Source organism: Cydia strobilella, chromosome 27 (genome assembly GCF_947568885.1).
Source record: "Cydia strobilella chromosome 27, ilCydStro3.1, whole genome shotgun sequence".
NCBI lineage: Eukaryota > Metazoa > Arthropoda > Insecta > Lepidoptera > Tortricidae > Cydia > Cydia strobilella.
The window spans coordinates 2429808-2443802 of record NC_086067.1 but is presented as its reverse complement, the minus strand read 5'-3'; the positions used below and the strand labels follow the sequence as shown (position 1 = coordinate 2443802).

The 13995-nt window shown below is 36.6% G+C and overlaps 1 protein-coding gene across 1 annotated transcript; it reads left to right on the top strand.

The window, feature by feature from the left end:
• Positions 1 to 1781: 1781 nt before the first annotated feature.
• On the top strand, positions 1782 to 13632 carry LOC134753521 (tRNA pseudouridine(38/39) synthase). The gene is made up of 10 exons (XM_063689420.1): positions 1782 to 1916; positions 1997 to 2121; positions 2659 to 2794; positions 5112 to 5177; positions 5692 to 5846; positions 6804 to 7009; positions 8365 to 8512; positions 10382 to 10534; positions 11593 to 11762; positions 13505 to 13632. Exons 1-10 carry the CDS (start codon positions 1842 to 1844, stop codon positions 13582 to 13584), a joined length of 1314 nt encoding a protein of 437 aa, XP_063545490.1. The 5' UTR covers positions 1782 to 1841; the 3' UTR covers positions 13585 to 13632.
• Positions 13633 to 13995: the final 363 nt, after the last annotated feature.

Genomic DNA, 13995 nt, shown 5'->3' with positions numbered 1-13995 from the left:
ACATTGCTGTTATTGAAAGGCCCTAAGGCCCCATTCGCACCAGAGCTTAATAATCTCTTTCTCGCTCTAACTTATGGGTGCGTCACACACGCAACGCTTTTTAAGCTCTCGTGCGAATGGGGCCTTAGGCTCGTTCGTTCGTTCATCTATTTGCCTCTATATCGCTCGAATATATAAGAGTAGTTTGAGAGTATCATTTCATTCCATTTGGAGTTGAAACTCTAGGTCCATGGGGTCCCAACGCGCATAAGTTGTTTGCAGAAATCGCGAAGCGTCTGGTTGACGTAACTGGTGACCGAAGAACTGGCGGCTTTCTCGCACAACAGCGGGGAAATGCCGCCAGCATCCTTGGTACAATGCCTCAAGGGCCTATTTTAGATTTAAGCTAGTTATTAATTTCGTTTACGTAGTACCACTGTATATATCTTGTATGTAAATAAATGTTTTTAGAGTAATAGAGAGTTTTTATACTTTAGCCACGTAAAATACCGATCAAAGTAACGAACCCTTAAAGGTGCATTGAAGCGCACATAGAGTTAATCAATTTGTTATTAAATTAAAACGCGAATGTGTCTTCAGCACAGCTCTTTGAAGTGATTTCAACCGAAAATTTGTTAAATGCGTAGTTACTGTACGTTAGATTAATATATTTAAATATGAAATAAAACTATGAAAACGGATTTTATCGCGTATAATAAATATGGCCAACCCACAAACCGTGTATATATGTACCGTCTCTATCGTGACATCTCTTGATCAGTTTCAACTATTTCAAAACTTTCTCCGCAAACCCTAACCATACCCTAACTTGTAAAGTTGCTCGGCTGACGGCTGACGTTTGAACATTGCATTGATTTAGTTTAGCTATTCGCCGCTAGATGTATCTATAATAAGTATTTAAAACAAATTATCTTACACAAGTTCTACAACCATTTATTTCCTATAAAATTGTAATTTATCCGCCCAAGGGCTCATAAATGTGGAATGAATTATTAAAGCCCATTGAACTGTTGATACGTCCCCTCAATTGCTTGTAACAAAGGTGAATGTCACAGGCAATTCCCTTTTATCAACGTTAGTGTCGGTAGACATGCAATGAGGGTGTTTTGATGTGGGCACCTGTATTATGTAACGTGGCATATTTTATTTACGTTATTTACTCGTATTTGCGCATTATTTACTGACAATACTGTATTTTGATGTTACGTACGGTTCAAGAGTTTTATACATCGATCGTTGAATCATGTTGAACGGTTTGAAGGCTTGTAATGGCATAAAAAATAAGTTCTACTTTTATAACAAGTCTTTTTTAGCTTTGTCTCGACATTTTACCACGGCAACCTATTTTTAAATCATCTTAAATTTATTCTACTTTATTTTATTTATAATTTTAATAAGTAAGTTTACAATAAGTAAGTTTATTTCAAGTATATTATGCATAGTGGCAGAGGCAGACCGAGAAAGAGATGGCGGGACGATTTGGATGCGTTCCAGCGGGATTGGCGGGATCTTGCTCAGCACCGGGAGGATTGGAAAGGGAGAGGGGAGACCCGTGCCCAGCAGTGAGACACACACATAGGCTAATAAAAAAAATGCATATCCTTTTTTTTTACAACTTTTAACAGTACTTTTTTTACAACTTTTCTGTCTTTTATGTAAAAAAAGTTTTTACAATGGCATTAGGCCGTATGGCTTAAGTGCTTTAGTCTAACCAGAATGACGAAAAAAAATTGGAACGGAACGACATCTGTCAACTGTCAATGTCATTGCATGCAAGTGTATCGAATCGAGTTTGTAAACATTCGTTTTATTACTTAAAATATAATAAAATACCCAATAAAATGGACACAGTGCCCCCTAAAGCGAAGAAGCTTAAATGTGCGACCAGAGAAGAGCTACTAAATTTAAATAAACATGTATGGTTAAAAACTTACGCTGCTTTGACAATCCTAACCTAAAAGAAAACATATTTTTCATTTTCACTGTTTATTTTTAGGATTTAGTGGATAAAATATTGCAATTAGAAGCTCATAATGCACAGCTGAAGAATATAATTAGTAAAAACATTTCCGGCTACGAGGAGACTGAGAGGAAAAGGAAGAAACCATTTGATTTTAACAAGTTAGTACATAACCGAAATATTGTCATTTTCTGTTTACAAATTAAATCAATGTCACCTTTTCGTGTATATTTATCAAACTTTTTATTCTAATATATTATTATAAGAACGAGGGACCTCTCTCCCTTAAGAGTCCCTGGCAAGCTCGTCCGAAATTTCACCCCAGAAAAATGAAGTTTCATTCTCATTTTAAAACAACGTATTGGATTGTAATGAAACTTTGCACATACAATGACATGAGGTATATCTATGCCTGTATATATAGCTCCAACTTTTAAAATAAACGAAATAGAGCAAAAACAAGTTTTGTATGAAAAACTTTAATTCACTGTATTTTTTTAACTATGGTATCTGAAGCAACATAAACTAATTACAGACATAGATATACCTTATCCTATTGTAAGTACAAAGTTTCAGAGCAATCCAGCTAGTCGTTTTAAAATGAGAGTGTAGCTACGTTTGTATGGAGAATCGAGTTTGCCGGGGACTTAAACGCTGCCCCAACACACACATGCAACACATGTATACATTTGTCACAGATGCCAGTACCGCAGAGTCCTGCTCCGCATCCTGTACTTTGGCTGGGACTACCAGGGGTTAGCTGTGCAGGAGGACACCACGCAGACCATAGAGAACCATCTCTTTCATGCGCTGGCAAAGTCCTGCTTGATACAGGTGAGAATAAAAAAATATATATATAGACAATCTTATACATTTCGAACCCGGGTATGTCCTTAAACTACGTCCAAAAGAGAGGTACGCTTTGTGTAGTAGAGCACAGCCAGCGGATGTCATTCCACATCTAGAGCAGAGCCCAACTGGGGAAGTACCTCCACCTTACAGAAAACCCGAGAGTTTGTTACGGAGATACAAATAATATTAATAATACAGGTCTCCATCGCCATACAGCGGGGTAACACTGCTAGTGTGATGGGGACCCTTGGACCCGGCATGGCTCAGAATGGGTTTTAGTTTCTAATTTTTTGTATTTCTTGTATCTAAATATAGTTGGTCAATCCAATTTGTCAGTCAGTAAAAGAAGGTATTTCATTTACGGATTAAAATATTATTCTTCTTCTTTTCGTGTTGTGGCTCCACCCCTACTTCTATACGATGGATGCCCCAGGCAGCGGTGTAAAATATTATTAAATTGTTGTCTTACCAATAAGATTACATAATATACATTACATTATCAAATAAATTCAAAATAACAATTTAAAAATGTCTGAGTAAGTAATCATAATTGCTTGTTTGCCACCGACGTAGTATTAGAAAAAAATACAATTCCAGTCAACCAAGTCCCAAGGCAAGCTTTGATCATATGTAAGCAAAGGCCTGACACTCTTTGATAGAGAAAGATAGTCTTATTGCGATTCCTATATTGATGATTGTAAAATACCAAGAATAAGTAAGCGTAACACTAGGTCTGCTAAGAAAATAATATTGACACAGCCGTCAGCAAAAAACTATTATGGACAAAGAACAAAAGAATACTTGATCCCTAATAGTATTTTATACAATCGTGATATAATAGAGAGCTTTTCAGTCGAGTACCGTGTTTAAGCAACGAAGCTTGCTGAGTTGCTTAAGTTAAGGTACGAGATTAAAAAGCTTGATTATATCACTATTGTATACAATACTTTTTCTACGAGACAAAAAAATAATAATTTCAACTAGTAAAATCATATAGGTAAACAAACCAAAAGTATACAGCTAAGATACGCGAGCTGCCGCGGCCCGCGATACCTTTATACAGTTCATACCGATGCCCCGGCCGCCGGCGCCCCCGGCGGGTTGGTCAACGACACCTCCTCGTAACTCATGAGGCCCTGGTACCTGCTCCTTGCTAAATTCAATTTTAAGACAGTTTTTTTCTCGATTTTGGCCACCGTAGCCTATGGAGACTAACAAGCAACGCTAAGTGGTTTTCGTAGGGTATGGATGTTGCTATATGAAGGGTGTCACATGCGCGTTTCTGACTTATGAAGCAATTGTTTTTACTACAACATAAAATAAAATGTTTTTGTTGGCCAACCAATCACAAAGCAGATGCATTGAATCGAGTCTCCTTGAAATGTATGAAGTTCTATTTTCAAAATCTTATAATTGACTAAACCGTATCGATAAAATTGTTATGCTTGAGTCGGAAGTGCCATAGACTATCCAACGTTGTAAAGAGTAAGGTTGTAGTGTTGCATGTGAAGTTGTAATACACAGATTATACTCGACGAGTAGAAAAAATATATAATGATTACCCTCTCCTACTCGAAACACCTAAATTAAACATAGGTAGTGTGAAATCAAAATTTAAACAGATTTTACTACACAAATATGAAAACATAACCTAGTTACTTACTTTCTTACCTATTTTCGGTTACTACATAAGTAAATAAAGTTTTATATAATTGTTACTGAACGTAGACCTTATCTCAACGAGATAGGATCTACGCATGGACAGTTGATACCGTCTCGCATGATAGATTTAAGATACCTACGTATAAGTATGTTCCTAATGCTATACCTAAACTACTGTAGTTTACTTAATTTTAGTGTACCTATTTAGTTTAAGATTATTTTAGAGCGCACCGCCAACAAACTGTTTCACAGTTTGGCGAACATTAGATTAAGGTAATTTATAATGTTATAATTTTTGTTAAATTTTCAATTTAAAAAAAATATATATAAGAGGAAAGAGAAAATAGTGCCATGCTTTGTCCTTATCACCGACCGGGTGGCATCATAGGTAGGAGGCGATGGCGAAATTCTGAAATTTATAAGAGTGAAAGAGAAAAAATCCTATGCTGCCTAAATTTTATATGAATATTCTTTCTCTTACCCCCTCGCTCGGTGGCGCGTCTATAACTACTTGTATATACTATGTATATGTATGTAAGGGACTCGCAGGACAGGCTCAGCCGAGTGTCAGTCACAGTAAAAATGTAAAGAATGTTTTCTGTCAATAAATAATTTTGTATTTTTTATTTATTTACAGAGCCGTGAGACATCCCAGTATCACAGATGTGGGAGGACAGATAAAGGCGTCAGTGCCTTTGGGCAAGTTAGTATACTTTTATTTTATTATTCTAGGACATAACCAAACGGAGTAGCCATTAACAGCCGTTCCCCCTCTGTCGAAAATTATAGTCGGCCAATGGTCATACACAATGTATGGACTGACGTTTGTCTGACATGGTTATTTTGACGTTACACATACATTTGACGTTCCCCTCCCCCGCAAAAATTGGCAGACTTTTTTGTACAGCAAATTACAGACATGACGTCTCCGTTGGTTATACCTCCCAGTTCTAGGGTCATTCCAAAGTAACGGGTGGGACATTTTTACTCTTTTTTTACCTACTACACTTGGATTTATTTATTCCTTTTATCTACAATGTTTGTATTAAATAATCAAAATCATTTCATAGTTCACCATTGAAAAAAGTAATAAAATGTTTTTTTTTTTATTATATCCTCTAGATATTGATTTCAATGTAAAACAGTTTATGATTTTTTGTGTCGACCTGTGGTGTCGTTTTCGCTGGAATAACCCTCTAGTCTTCTCAAAATTCCAGGTCATATCAATATCACTGCGTAGCAACCAGGGTGAAAACGGCGACATCGCTAAAGAGATGCCCTACTGCAAGATCTTAAACCGACTGCTTCCTAAAGACATCAGAGCGGTGGCTTGGATGCCTATACCGAGTGACAAACCTGAGTACAGCGCTAGGTAAATATTTTTACAATAATTTACAGGTCTGCCTGCACCTCAACCTGCACCGTTTATAGTGTTCCGTGGGCACTCAGTAACCATTTTGGCCCACCTTTCAGGGTGCATGCGGCAGACATGTCCAGCCCAGTCCCACTTTAGCTTTATTAGCGGTCTTGATAATCTAATTTTAAAATTAAAATTCGTTTATTTCGAGTAGCATAATGATAATACCTACATACATCTACAATTCGAGTTCTGGAGCGCAGTTCCGTGTAGCTATTTAACTCTCGCTCTGATAAAAAAGTGTTTAATACTTTTTTAGGGTTATTACTAAGACTCCGCTGTCTGTCTGGTCTGTCCGTCTGTCACCAGGCTGTATCTCATGAACCGTGGTAGCTAGACAGTTGAAATTTTCACAGATGATGTATTTCTGTTGCCGCTATAACAACAAATACTAAAAACAGAATAATATAAATATTTAAGTGGGGCTCCCATACAAGAAACGTGTTTTTTTGGCGTTTTTGCGTAATGGTACGTAACCCTTCGTGCGCGAGTCCAACTCGCACATGGCCGGGTTACTCCGATAACAAAAAAAAAAGCTGGTAAAGGCTCTCTTGCTTGTCCAAAAACTGACGAGAAAGTTGCATTTTATTCACATGTAGGGCAAAGTAATCCAATGCATATTTTGAGTTGTTTCTTATGTTGGATGGTAGAATTAACTTTTAAATGATGATTTTGAACGACAAATATGTAATAACATTAATTTTGAATTGATTTGCTTTGATTTTGTTTGATATTATACAGTTAGTATTTTTCTTGTTGGTATTGTGAAAAATTTTGTTTCGCTCGGTGGCAAAATTTGTTTTACCTCTCGTAGAGCAAGCAATAGATTCCAAAATTGAACCACGAGCATTGCGAGCGCCGTTGTAAAACAAATAACTATTGTTGTACTGTCTACTATTGTATGAATTCCAGGTTCGACTGCACCCAACGCCAATACAAATATTACTTCCCCCGCGGAGCCCTAAACCTGTCGGCCATGCGCGCTGCGTGCGCGCAGCTTCCGGGCGCGCGTGACTTCCGCCATCTTTGCAAGATGGACGTTGGCAATGGCGTCACGCAGTTTGTGAGGGAGTTGAAAAAGGCGGAAATATTACCCGTGGATGATGAGGGAGATAGCCGTTAGTATATCAGCTAATTTATATTAATTTCCTTACATTTGTGCCTCTCTTTCACTCTGTTTATACTTCTCTTTATCGCACTTTCTCTCTCTCCCTCTCTCTCTCTCACACACACGCACACACATATTCTCCCTCCCTTGCTCTTATAGCCGTTAGTATATCATTTAGTATAGTTATGTGACACTAATATTTCTCTCTCTTTATCTCACAAACACACACGCTGTCTCTGTCTGTCTCATTCTTTTTTCTATTTGCGTCTGTCTATGCATAGTTCTCTCTCACTTTCTTTGATCACCTGTCTCTGTCTGGCTTACTATAATAGCGAAAACCGAATATATCGAATCGATACGTTTAAAGCAAATTAATAAATGATTTAAGCGTCAAGAAATCCCCAAAAATGCCTCACGTAATTAATGGGCGCTCCCTAAGGTCTAGATTTCACTCCGGGTAGGAAAGTCCGATGGCATTCGCTCTCGTAAAAACGTAGTGCCTACGTCAATTCTTGGGATTAGTTGCCAGGCGGACTCTAAGCTCCCATGAGCCGCGGCAAAAAGCCAACGCGAGCCAAGATGATGAGATGATAAATTTTAGGGTTCCGTACCCAAAGGGTAAAAACGGGACCCTATTACTAAGACTCCGCTGTCCGTCTGTCCGTCCGTCTGTCTGTCACCAGGCTGTATCTCATGAATCGTGATAGCTAGGCAGTTGAAATTTTCACAGATGATGTATTTCTGTTGCCGCTATAACAACAAATACTAAAAACAGAATAATATAAATATTTAAATGGGGCTCCCATACAACAAACGTGATTTTTTTTTGCTGTTTTTTCCGTAATGGTACGCAACCCTTCGTGCGCGAGTCCGACTCGCACTTGGCCGGTTTTTTATTATTAACTTGCTATGTAACTATATATTATGTATATTTGTACGGGTCAAATCTTGCAAGTTAAATTTCCACTTTCCGGTTTCCGATGAAGCTGAAAATTTGCGTAGGTACATATGTAAGTCGGGTGACAATGCAATATTATGGTACCATCGAGCTGATCTGATGATGGAGACAGGAGGTGGTCATAGGAACTCTGTGATAAAACAACGCAACCTAATTGTGTTTGGGGTTTTTAGAATTGTCTCAGTGAGAGTTGCCTGTGGAAAGAAAAGTACAGTCAGCGATAAAAGCTTGTACCGAAAATGTGCCATTTTCAACCAAAAGGGTACTTATTGTCGCTTGTCAGTAAGGCGCTATTTCCATATAGCTTCAATTAGAAATCAATCTTACCAACAAGCGACAATGTGGTACCTTTTGGTTGAAAACGTCACAAATGAAGTTTTTGGCAAAAACTATTTCTTATATTTCAGCGTACACAATGTACTACTTACTAATAGAAGGCAACGCGTTCCTCTGGCACCAGATACGGTGTATTATGGGAGTCTTGCTTCTTGTTGGTCAAGGCAAAGAGACGCCAGATGTCGTTAGTGAGCTGTTGGATATCAAGAAAAACCCTAGGTATGTTTAATATTTATTATCTAGGTATGTTTATTATCTGCTTTGCCCGAAGGTTGACTGGTAGAGAATGCCTCATAGCATTAAGTCCGCCTTTTGTACGATTGTATTTTCTTTTGTGCAATAAAGATTAAATAAATAAATAAATAAATATTACAATACCAGAAGAAATAATAGGATAGAGCGGTACTGTCATAGAAAATTTTGTAGCCACAGCAAATTCACTGCCATCTATCGACACGATTAAAACTAAAAATAAAAATATCAAAAAATGTATTTATGTATGGATAAATGATTTTTTTAACTTGCATTAATTATTTTTATATGATATGCGTTAAATTTTTTTAATAACAAACGAAACCGTCAACGCCATCTATTTGAGAGTAGGCCAAAGGTAGTGGCGGGCGCCATCTGTTCGAGAATCAATTTTATTTTATTTTCGAGGCACGTTTTTTCCTTTGACTGTATCCATGTATTAAGGAGTTATATCTATCTTTGAATATACATATATATATATTATTGACCCAGCGAAGCGGGTCTCCGGTTCAGCTTGGGCAAATATGATTTCGTATGTTCGGAAGTTTTCCTCTGTAGGTCGTAATTGTCAAGTTGATACCGCCGAAGGCCTAGGGGAGGGGAAGAGGGAGCCATACATTGTATGTAAAATTTGAACTCCAGGCTGGGGAGGGGTCAGCTGCGCCCTATGCTCCCCCCCCCCCCCTACCCTTGCATATTTCTTTGATCATGATGAGCTATACGCGTGCGCCCGTGAGGGACGGAACATACGCAATGCGACAATATGTATGTATGTATGTATGTATAAACTCTTTATTGTACAAAGACATAGAGCACAAATATGGCACAGAAATAGGCAGTACAAAGGCGAACTTATCCCTTTAAGGGAATTCTTCCAGTTAACCTTTGAGTAGATGAGAATTGATGAAGAACGGTAATATGACCATTACGAGATACCTAGGTATAACTAGCCATATTGACATCTTTTTCGTAACCATGCTAATATTGACATCGTATATTTATTTCCCAACATTTATTTGACTTTGTGATGAATTTTTATCTGTATTGACATTTGTATGTAATAAGTGACGATCATAATATAAATTCGTATAGATTAAGTTAAAATAATTTATAATGTAATTTAATATTATGAAATAAATAAATCTAAATCTAAATCTAACTCTATGATTGGTCGATTAGATTTGTAGTGCATAAACCATACAAATTTACGGTGGAGAATTAAAAAAAAAAGTGAGACTGTGACAAGGACAAACAATAACAGCGCTTTCTCTGCTACTCCTACTGAAAGATACATAAGACTATCCCGTTCGGTCATTTCCCCCCACCCATCATGCCCGATCCAGTTATACTAGATCATAGAGTAACTTATACTAGAGCGGTACTGTCATAGTAAATTTTGTAACCCCAGTAAATTCACTGCTATCTGTCGACACACTTTAAAACTGAAAATGAAGATTTATAAAAATACGATAGACTGTATTTAAATATAGATAAATGATTTTTTTATTTGCATTAATTAGTTTTTTGATTTTGACCCATGTTCTTTCACTGATATGCGTTAAAATTGTTAAATAACAAACGAAACCGTCAACGCCATCTATACGACTGTAGGCCAAAACTAGTAGCGCCCTCTGAATGAGAATCAAATTTTCTTGATTTTCGAGGCACGTTTTTTCCTTAGACTGTATCTATCTATTACGGAGTTATATCTATCTTTGTACTAGATTCATGCATTAGGTTGATATTTGTAAGATTGCTCCCAAAGTATTTAATGATATTTCCTGTATCTTCAGTCGTGAAAGTTTAAATAACTAATAATTTTCACAAATATTACAGGAAACCTCAATACAGTATGGCGCTGGACGCCCCACTAAACTTATTCCACTGCAGCTACGATTTGGAACAAACGCAAAAGTGGATATACGATAAGGAAGAACTCAAAACGGTTATAACTCAGTTGCAGGGAGAATGGACTATTCATAATATCAAGTATGTTTATACTACATTAAAGCATAGATAAATATAAGCATAGAGTATCTTATACTAGAGCGGTACTGTCATAGTAAATTTTGTAACCCCAGTCAATTCACTGCCATCTGTCGACACACTTTAAAACTAAAAATGAAGATTTATAAAAATACGATAGAATGTATTTAAATATAGATAAATGATTTTTTTTATTTGCATTAATTATTTTTATGATTTTGACCCATGTTCTTTCACTGATATGCGTTAAAATTGTTACATAACAAACGAAACCGTCAACGCCATCTATACGACTGTAGGCCAAAACTAGTAGCGCCCTCTGAACGAGAATCAAATTTTCTTGATTTTCGAGGCACGTTTTTTTCTTAGACTGTATCCATCTATTACGGAGTTATATCTATCTTTGGTCATAGTAAATTTTGTAACCCCAGTAAATTCACTGCCATCTGTCGACACACTTTAAAACTAAAAATAAATATTTACAAAAATACGATAAAATGTATTTAAATATGGATAAATGATTTTTTTATTTGCAATAATTATTTTTATATGATTTTGACCCATGTTCTTTCACTGGTATGCGTTAAAATTATAAATAACAAACGAAACAGTCAACGCCCTCTATACGAGTGTAGGCCAAAACTAGTGGCGCCATCTGATCAAGAATCAAATTTTCGTGATTTTCGAGGCACGTTTTCTCCTTAGACTGTATCCATATATTACGGAGTTATATCTATCTTTGGTATAAGTAAGGAAAGAGTGGTAACTCCATAAATCAGTTTTCTTACCAAAACGCGAGTTATTTCGTAGTCGCCATCTAGCGACAGGTATTGGATTCGAGGCCTTATTGGGACTATACGGTTTCCTCACGATGTTTTCTTTCACCGAAAAGCGACTGGTAAATATCAAATGATATTTCTTACATTAGTTCCGAAAAACTCATTGGTACGAGCCGGGGTTTGAACCCACGCCCTTCGGATTGCAAGTCGCACGCTCTTACCACTAGGCCACCAGCGCACTGATCGTTTTTAATAGTAGATACATTACATTATTTTTTATAGATCCACCATGATAAGAGACTCCCTACATCAAATAGAAAAACAATACGAAGACACGTGTAAGAGCGAGACGAGCGAGATAGAAGGAGACAGAGTTACAGCACATACAGATTGTCTACTACAGGGCGTGAAGCCTAAGGTTTATAAACCTCTTCTGGAGAGACAGACTTGTTGTAAGTATTAAAATGTATTAGAAGATGTAAACACTACACGCTAACTCCATCTAGCGTTGAGTAGATTAACTAAGTGTCTTATTTTCAGCCTTTCTTTTACAACCACATGTTAACGCCATCTAGTTAACATGTTAACATGTGGTTGTAAAAAAAGGCTGAAAATAAGACACTTAGTTAATCTACTCAACGCTAGATGGAGTTAGCGTGTAGTGTTTAGAATGATTAGGACAATTATAATTATGTTTCTACTAGCCCATTAAAATCGTTGAAGATAAGGTCGGCCGGTTCTTTTTATATGTAATAGCATAAAGTAACTTATACTAGAGCGGTACTGTCATAGTAAATTTTGTAACCCCAGTAAATTCACTGCCATCTGTCGACACACTTTAAAACTAAAAATAAATATTTATAAAAATACGATAAAATGTATTTAAATATGGATAAATGTTTTTTTTTTATTTGCATTAATTATTTTTATGATTTTGACCCATGTTCTTTCACTGATATGCGTTAAAATTATAAATAACAAACGAAACCGTCAACGCCCTCTATACGAGTGTAGGCCAAAACTAGTGGCGCCCTCTGATCGAGAATCAAATTTTCGTGATTTTCGAGGCACGTTTTTTCCTTAGACTGTATCCATCTATTACGGAGTTATATCTATCTTTGGTAATAGTGATAAAATGCGCTTATTAAATTCTAAATAAAAAAAGATTTCAAAAATTTGACAATGTCCCAATGGGCTCTCGAGGTCAGGAACTTGAATTTATTGAGAGCATTTGTGCCATTTTCAACCAAAAGGGTACTTATTGTCGCTTGTCAGTAAGGCGCTATTTCCATATAGCTTCAATTAGAAAACAACCTTATCGACAAGCGACAATGTGGTACCTTTTGGTTGAAAATGTCACATTTTGTCACTATTTACATTAGAAAAACAGCTGACTCTTATATAATGTAAGGAAAAATGTAAAATTAAATGGACTATACAGTTTAGCAAGTATTACAAAATATTGTAGCCACGATTGTGACAGCTTAAGTAGGTGGCTCTGTATAGTGATAAAAGATATGTGGCTACTGGATTTTTTAATATTAGCGCGTGAAAATTTAGTTGCTTACTGCATAATTTTGCCTTATAGCGCCATCTATTTTAATTTTCTACGACTATATTTTACATTACGCTTCCCAGCATAGACATAGTATAAACAAGTAGTTATAGACGCGCCACCGAGCGACCGGGGGTAAGAGAAAGAATATTCATATAAAATTTGGGCAGCATAGGATTTTTTCTCTTTTACTCTTATAAATTTCGGTATTTCGCCATCACCTCTTACCTATGATGCCACCCGGTCGGTTTCCTCTTATAGGAATCGCAATAATACTATGTTTCTCTATCAAAGAGTGTCAGGCCTATGGATGGTATAGAAAGGATGCCAATCTCTTATGGCAGAATTATTGCAAAAGTGACCGCTTTCAGCTTTAAGTAATAGTTCCTAATCTCTCCCGTGGCGCTAGTTAGGCTCTGGGACATGAGTATAACATGAACCATATAAGGCAACAAATAACCCGACCAAATTACGTAGGTTGTTTTTGGTAGTATTTCGGTGTATGGTGGCGCCGCCTAATTACTGTTTTTTGATGGACACTTTACATACATAGAGATTTGGCTCCTTTATATAGTCTCCATGGTCAGGCCCTTGCTTCCCAGTATTCCTTTATCTATGCTAATAGTTTTTTTTTTTCAGCAAGTCTAGAAGAAAGGATAGAGTATTATAAGAAGAAAAGAAAAGTTCAAAACGATGGCGATGTCAGCTCAGATATTTAATATAAGTTATTGTTATATTTTTACATATGTAATAAATTTTTATTTTAACACTGTTGTTTATTGAATTTCGACGCAAAATTACAATCTGATATTTCGTAAAACGGAAACAGACCCATAAACCGAAATATAGTTTTCACATCACCTATTCGATAAAGGGCCTTTTCTTCCCCGCTAGGAGGGATCGAAGTGGCACTTTTCTTCCCTGCTAGGAGGGATCAAAGTGGCACTTTTCTGTTCTAGCACATGTTTTTTTTTTCTTTTTTGCATATAATTTTTATAGGTTAAATAATATTTTGGAACATAACAATTTCCTCATAGGTGATGTGAAAAACAGTATGTGTCACATGGTAGCAAAATTATTTACACCTTGGGCGTTAACACTTGAATCCCTAACTACGCTTAGTATTCTAT

Coding starts and splice junctions, on each gene's coding strand:
- LOC134753521 (XM_063689420.1), top strand. CDS start 1,842: ATGGACACAGTGCCCCCTAAAGCGAAGAAGCTTAAATGTGCGACCAGA. Junction 2,795..5,111: donor CAAAGTCCTGCTTGATACAG/GTGAGAATAAAA, acceptor ATTTATTTACAG/AGCCGTGAGACATCCCAGTA. Junction 7,010..8,364: donor GGATGATGAGGGAGATAGCC/GTTAGTATATCA, acceptor CTTATATTTCAG/CGTACACAATGTACTACTTA.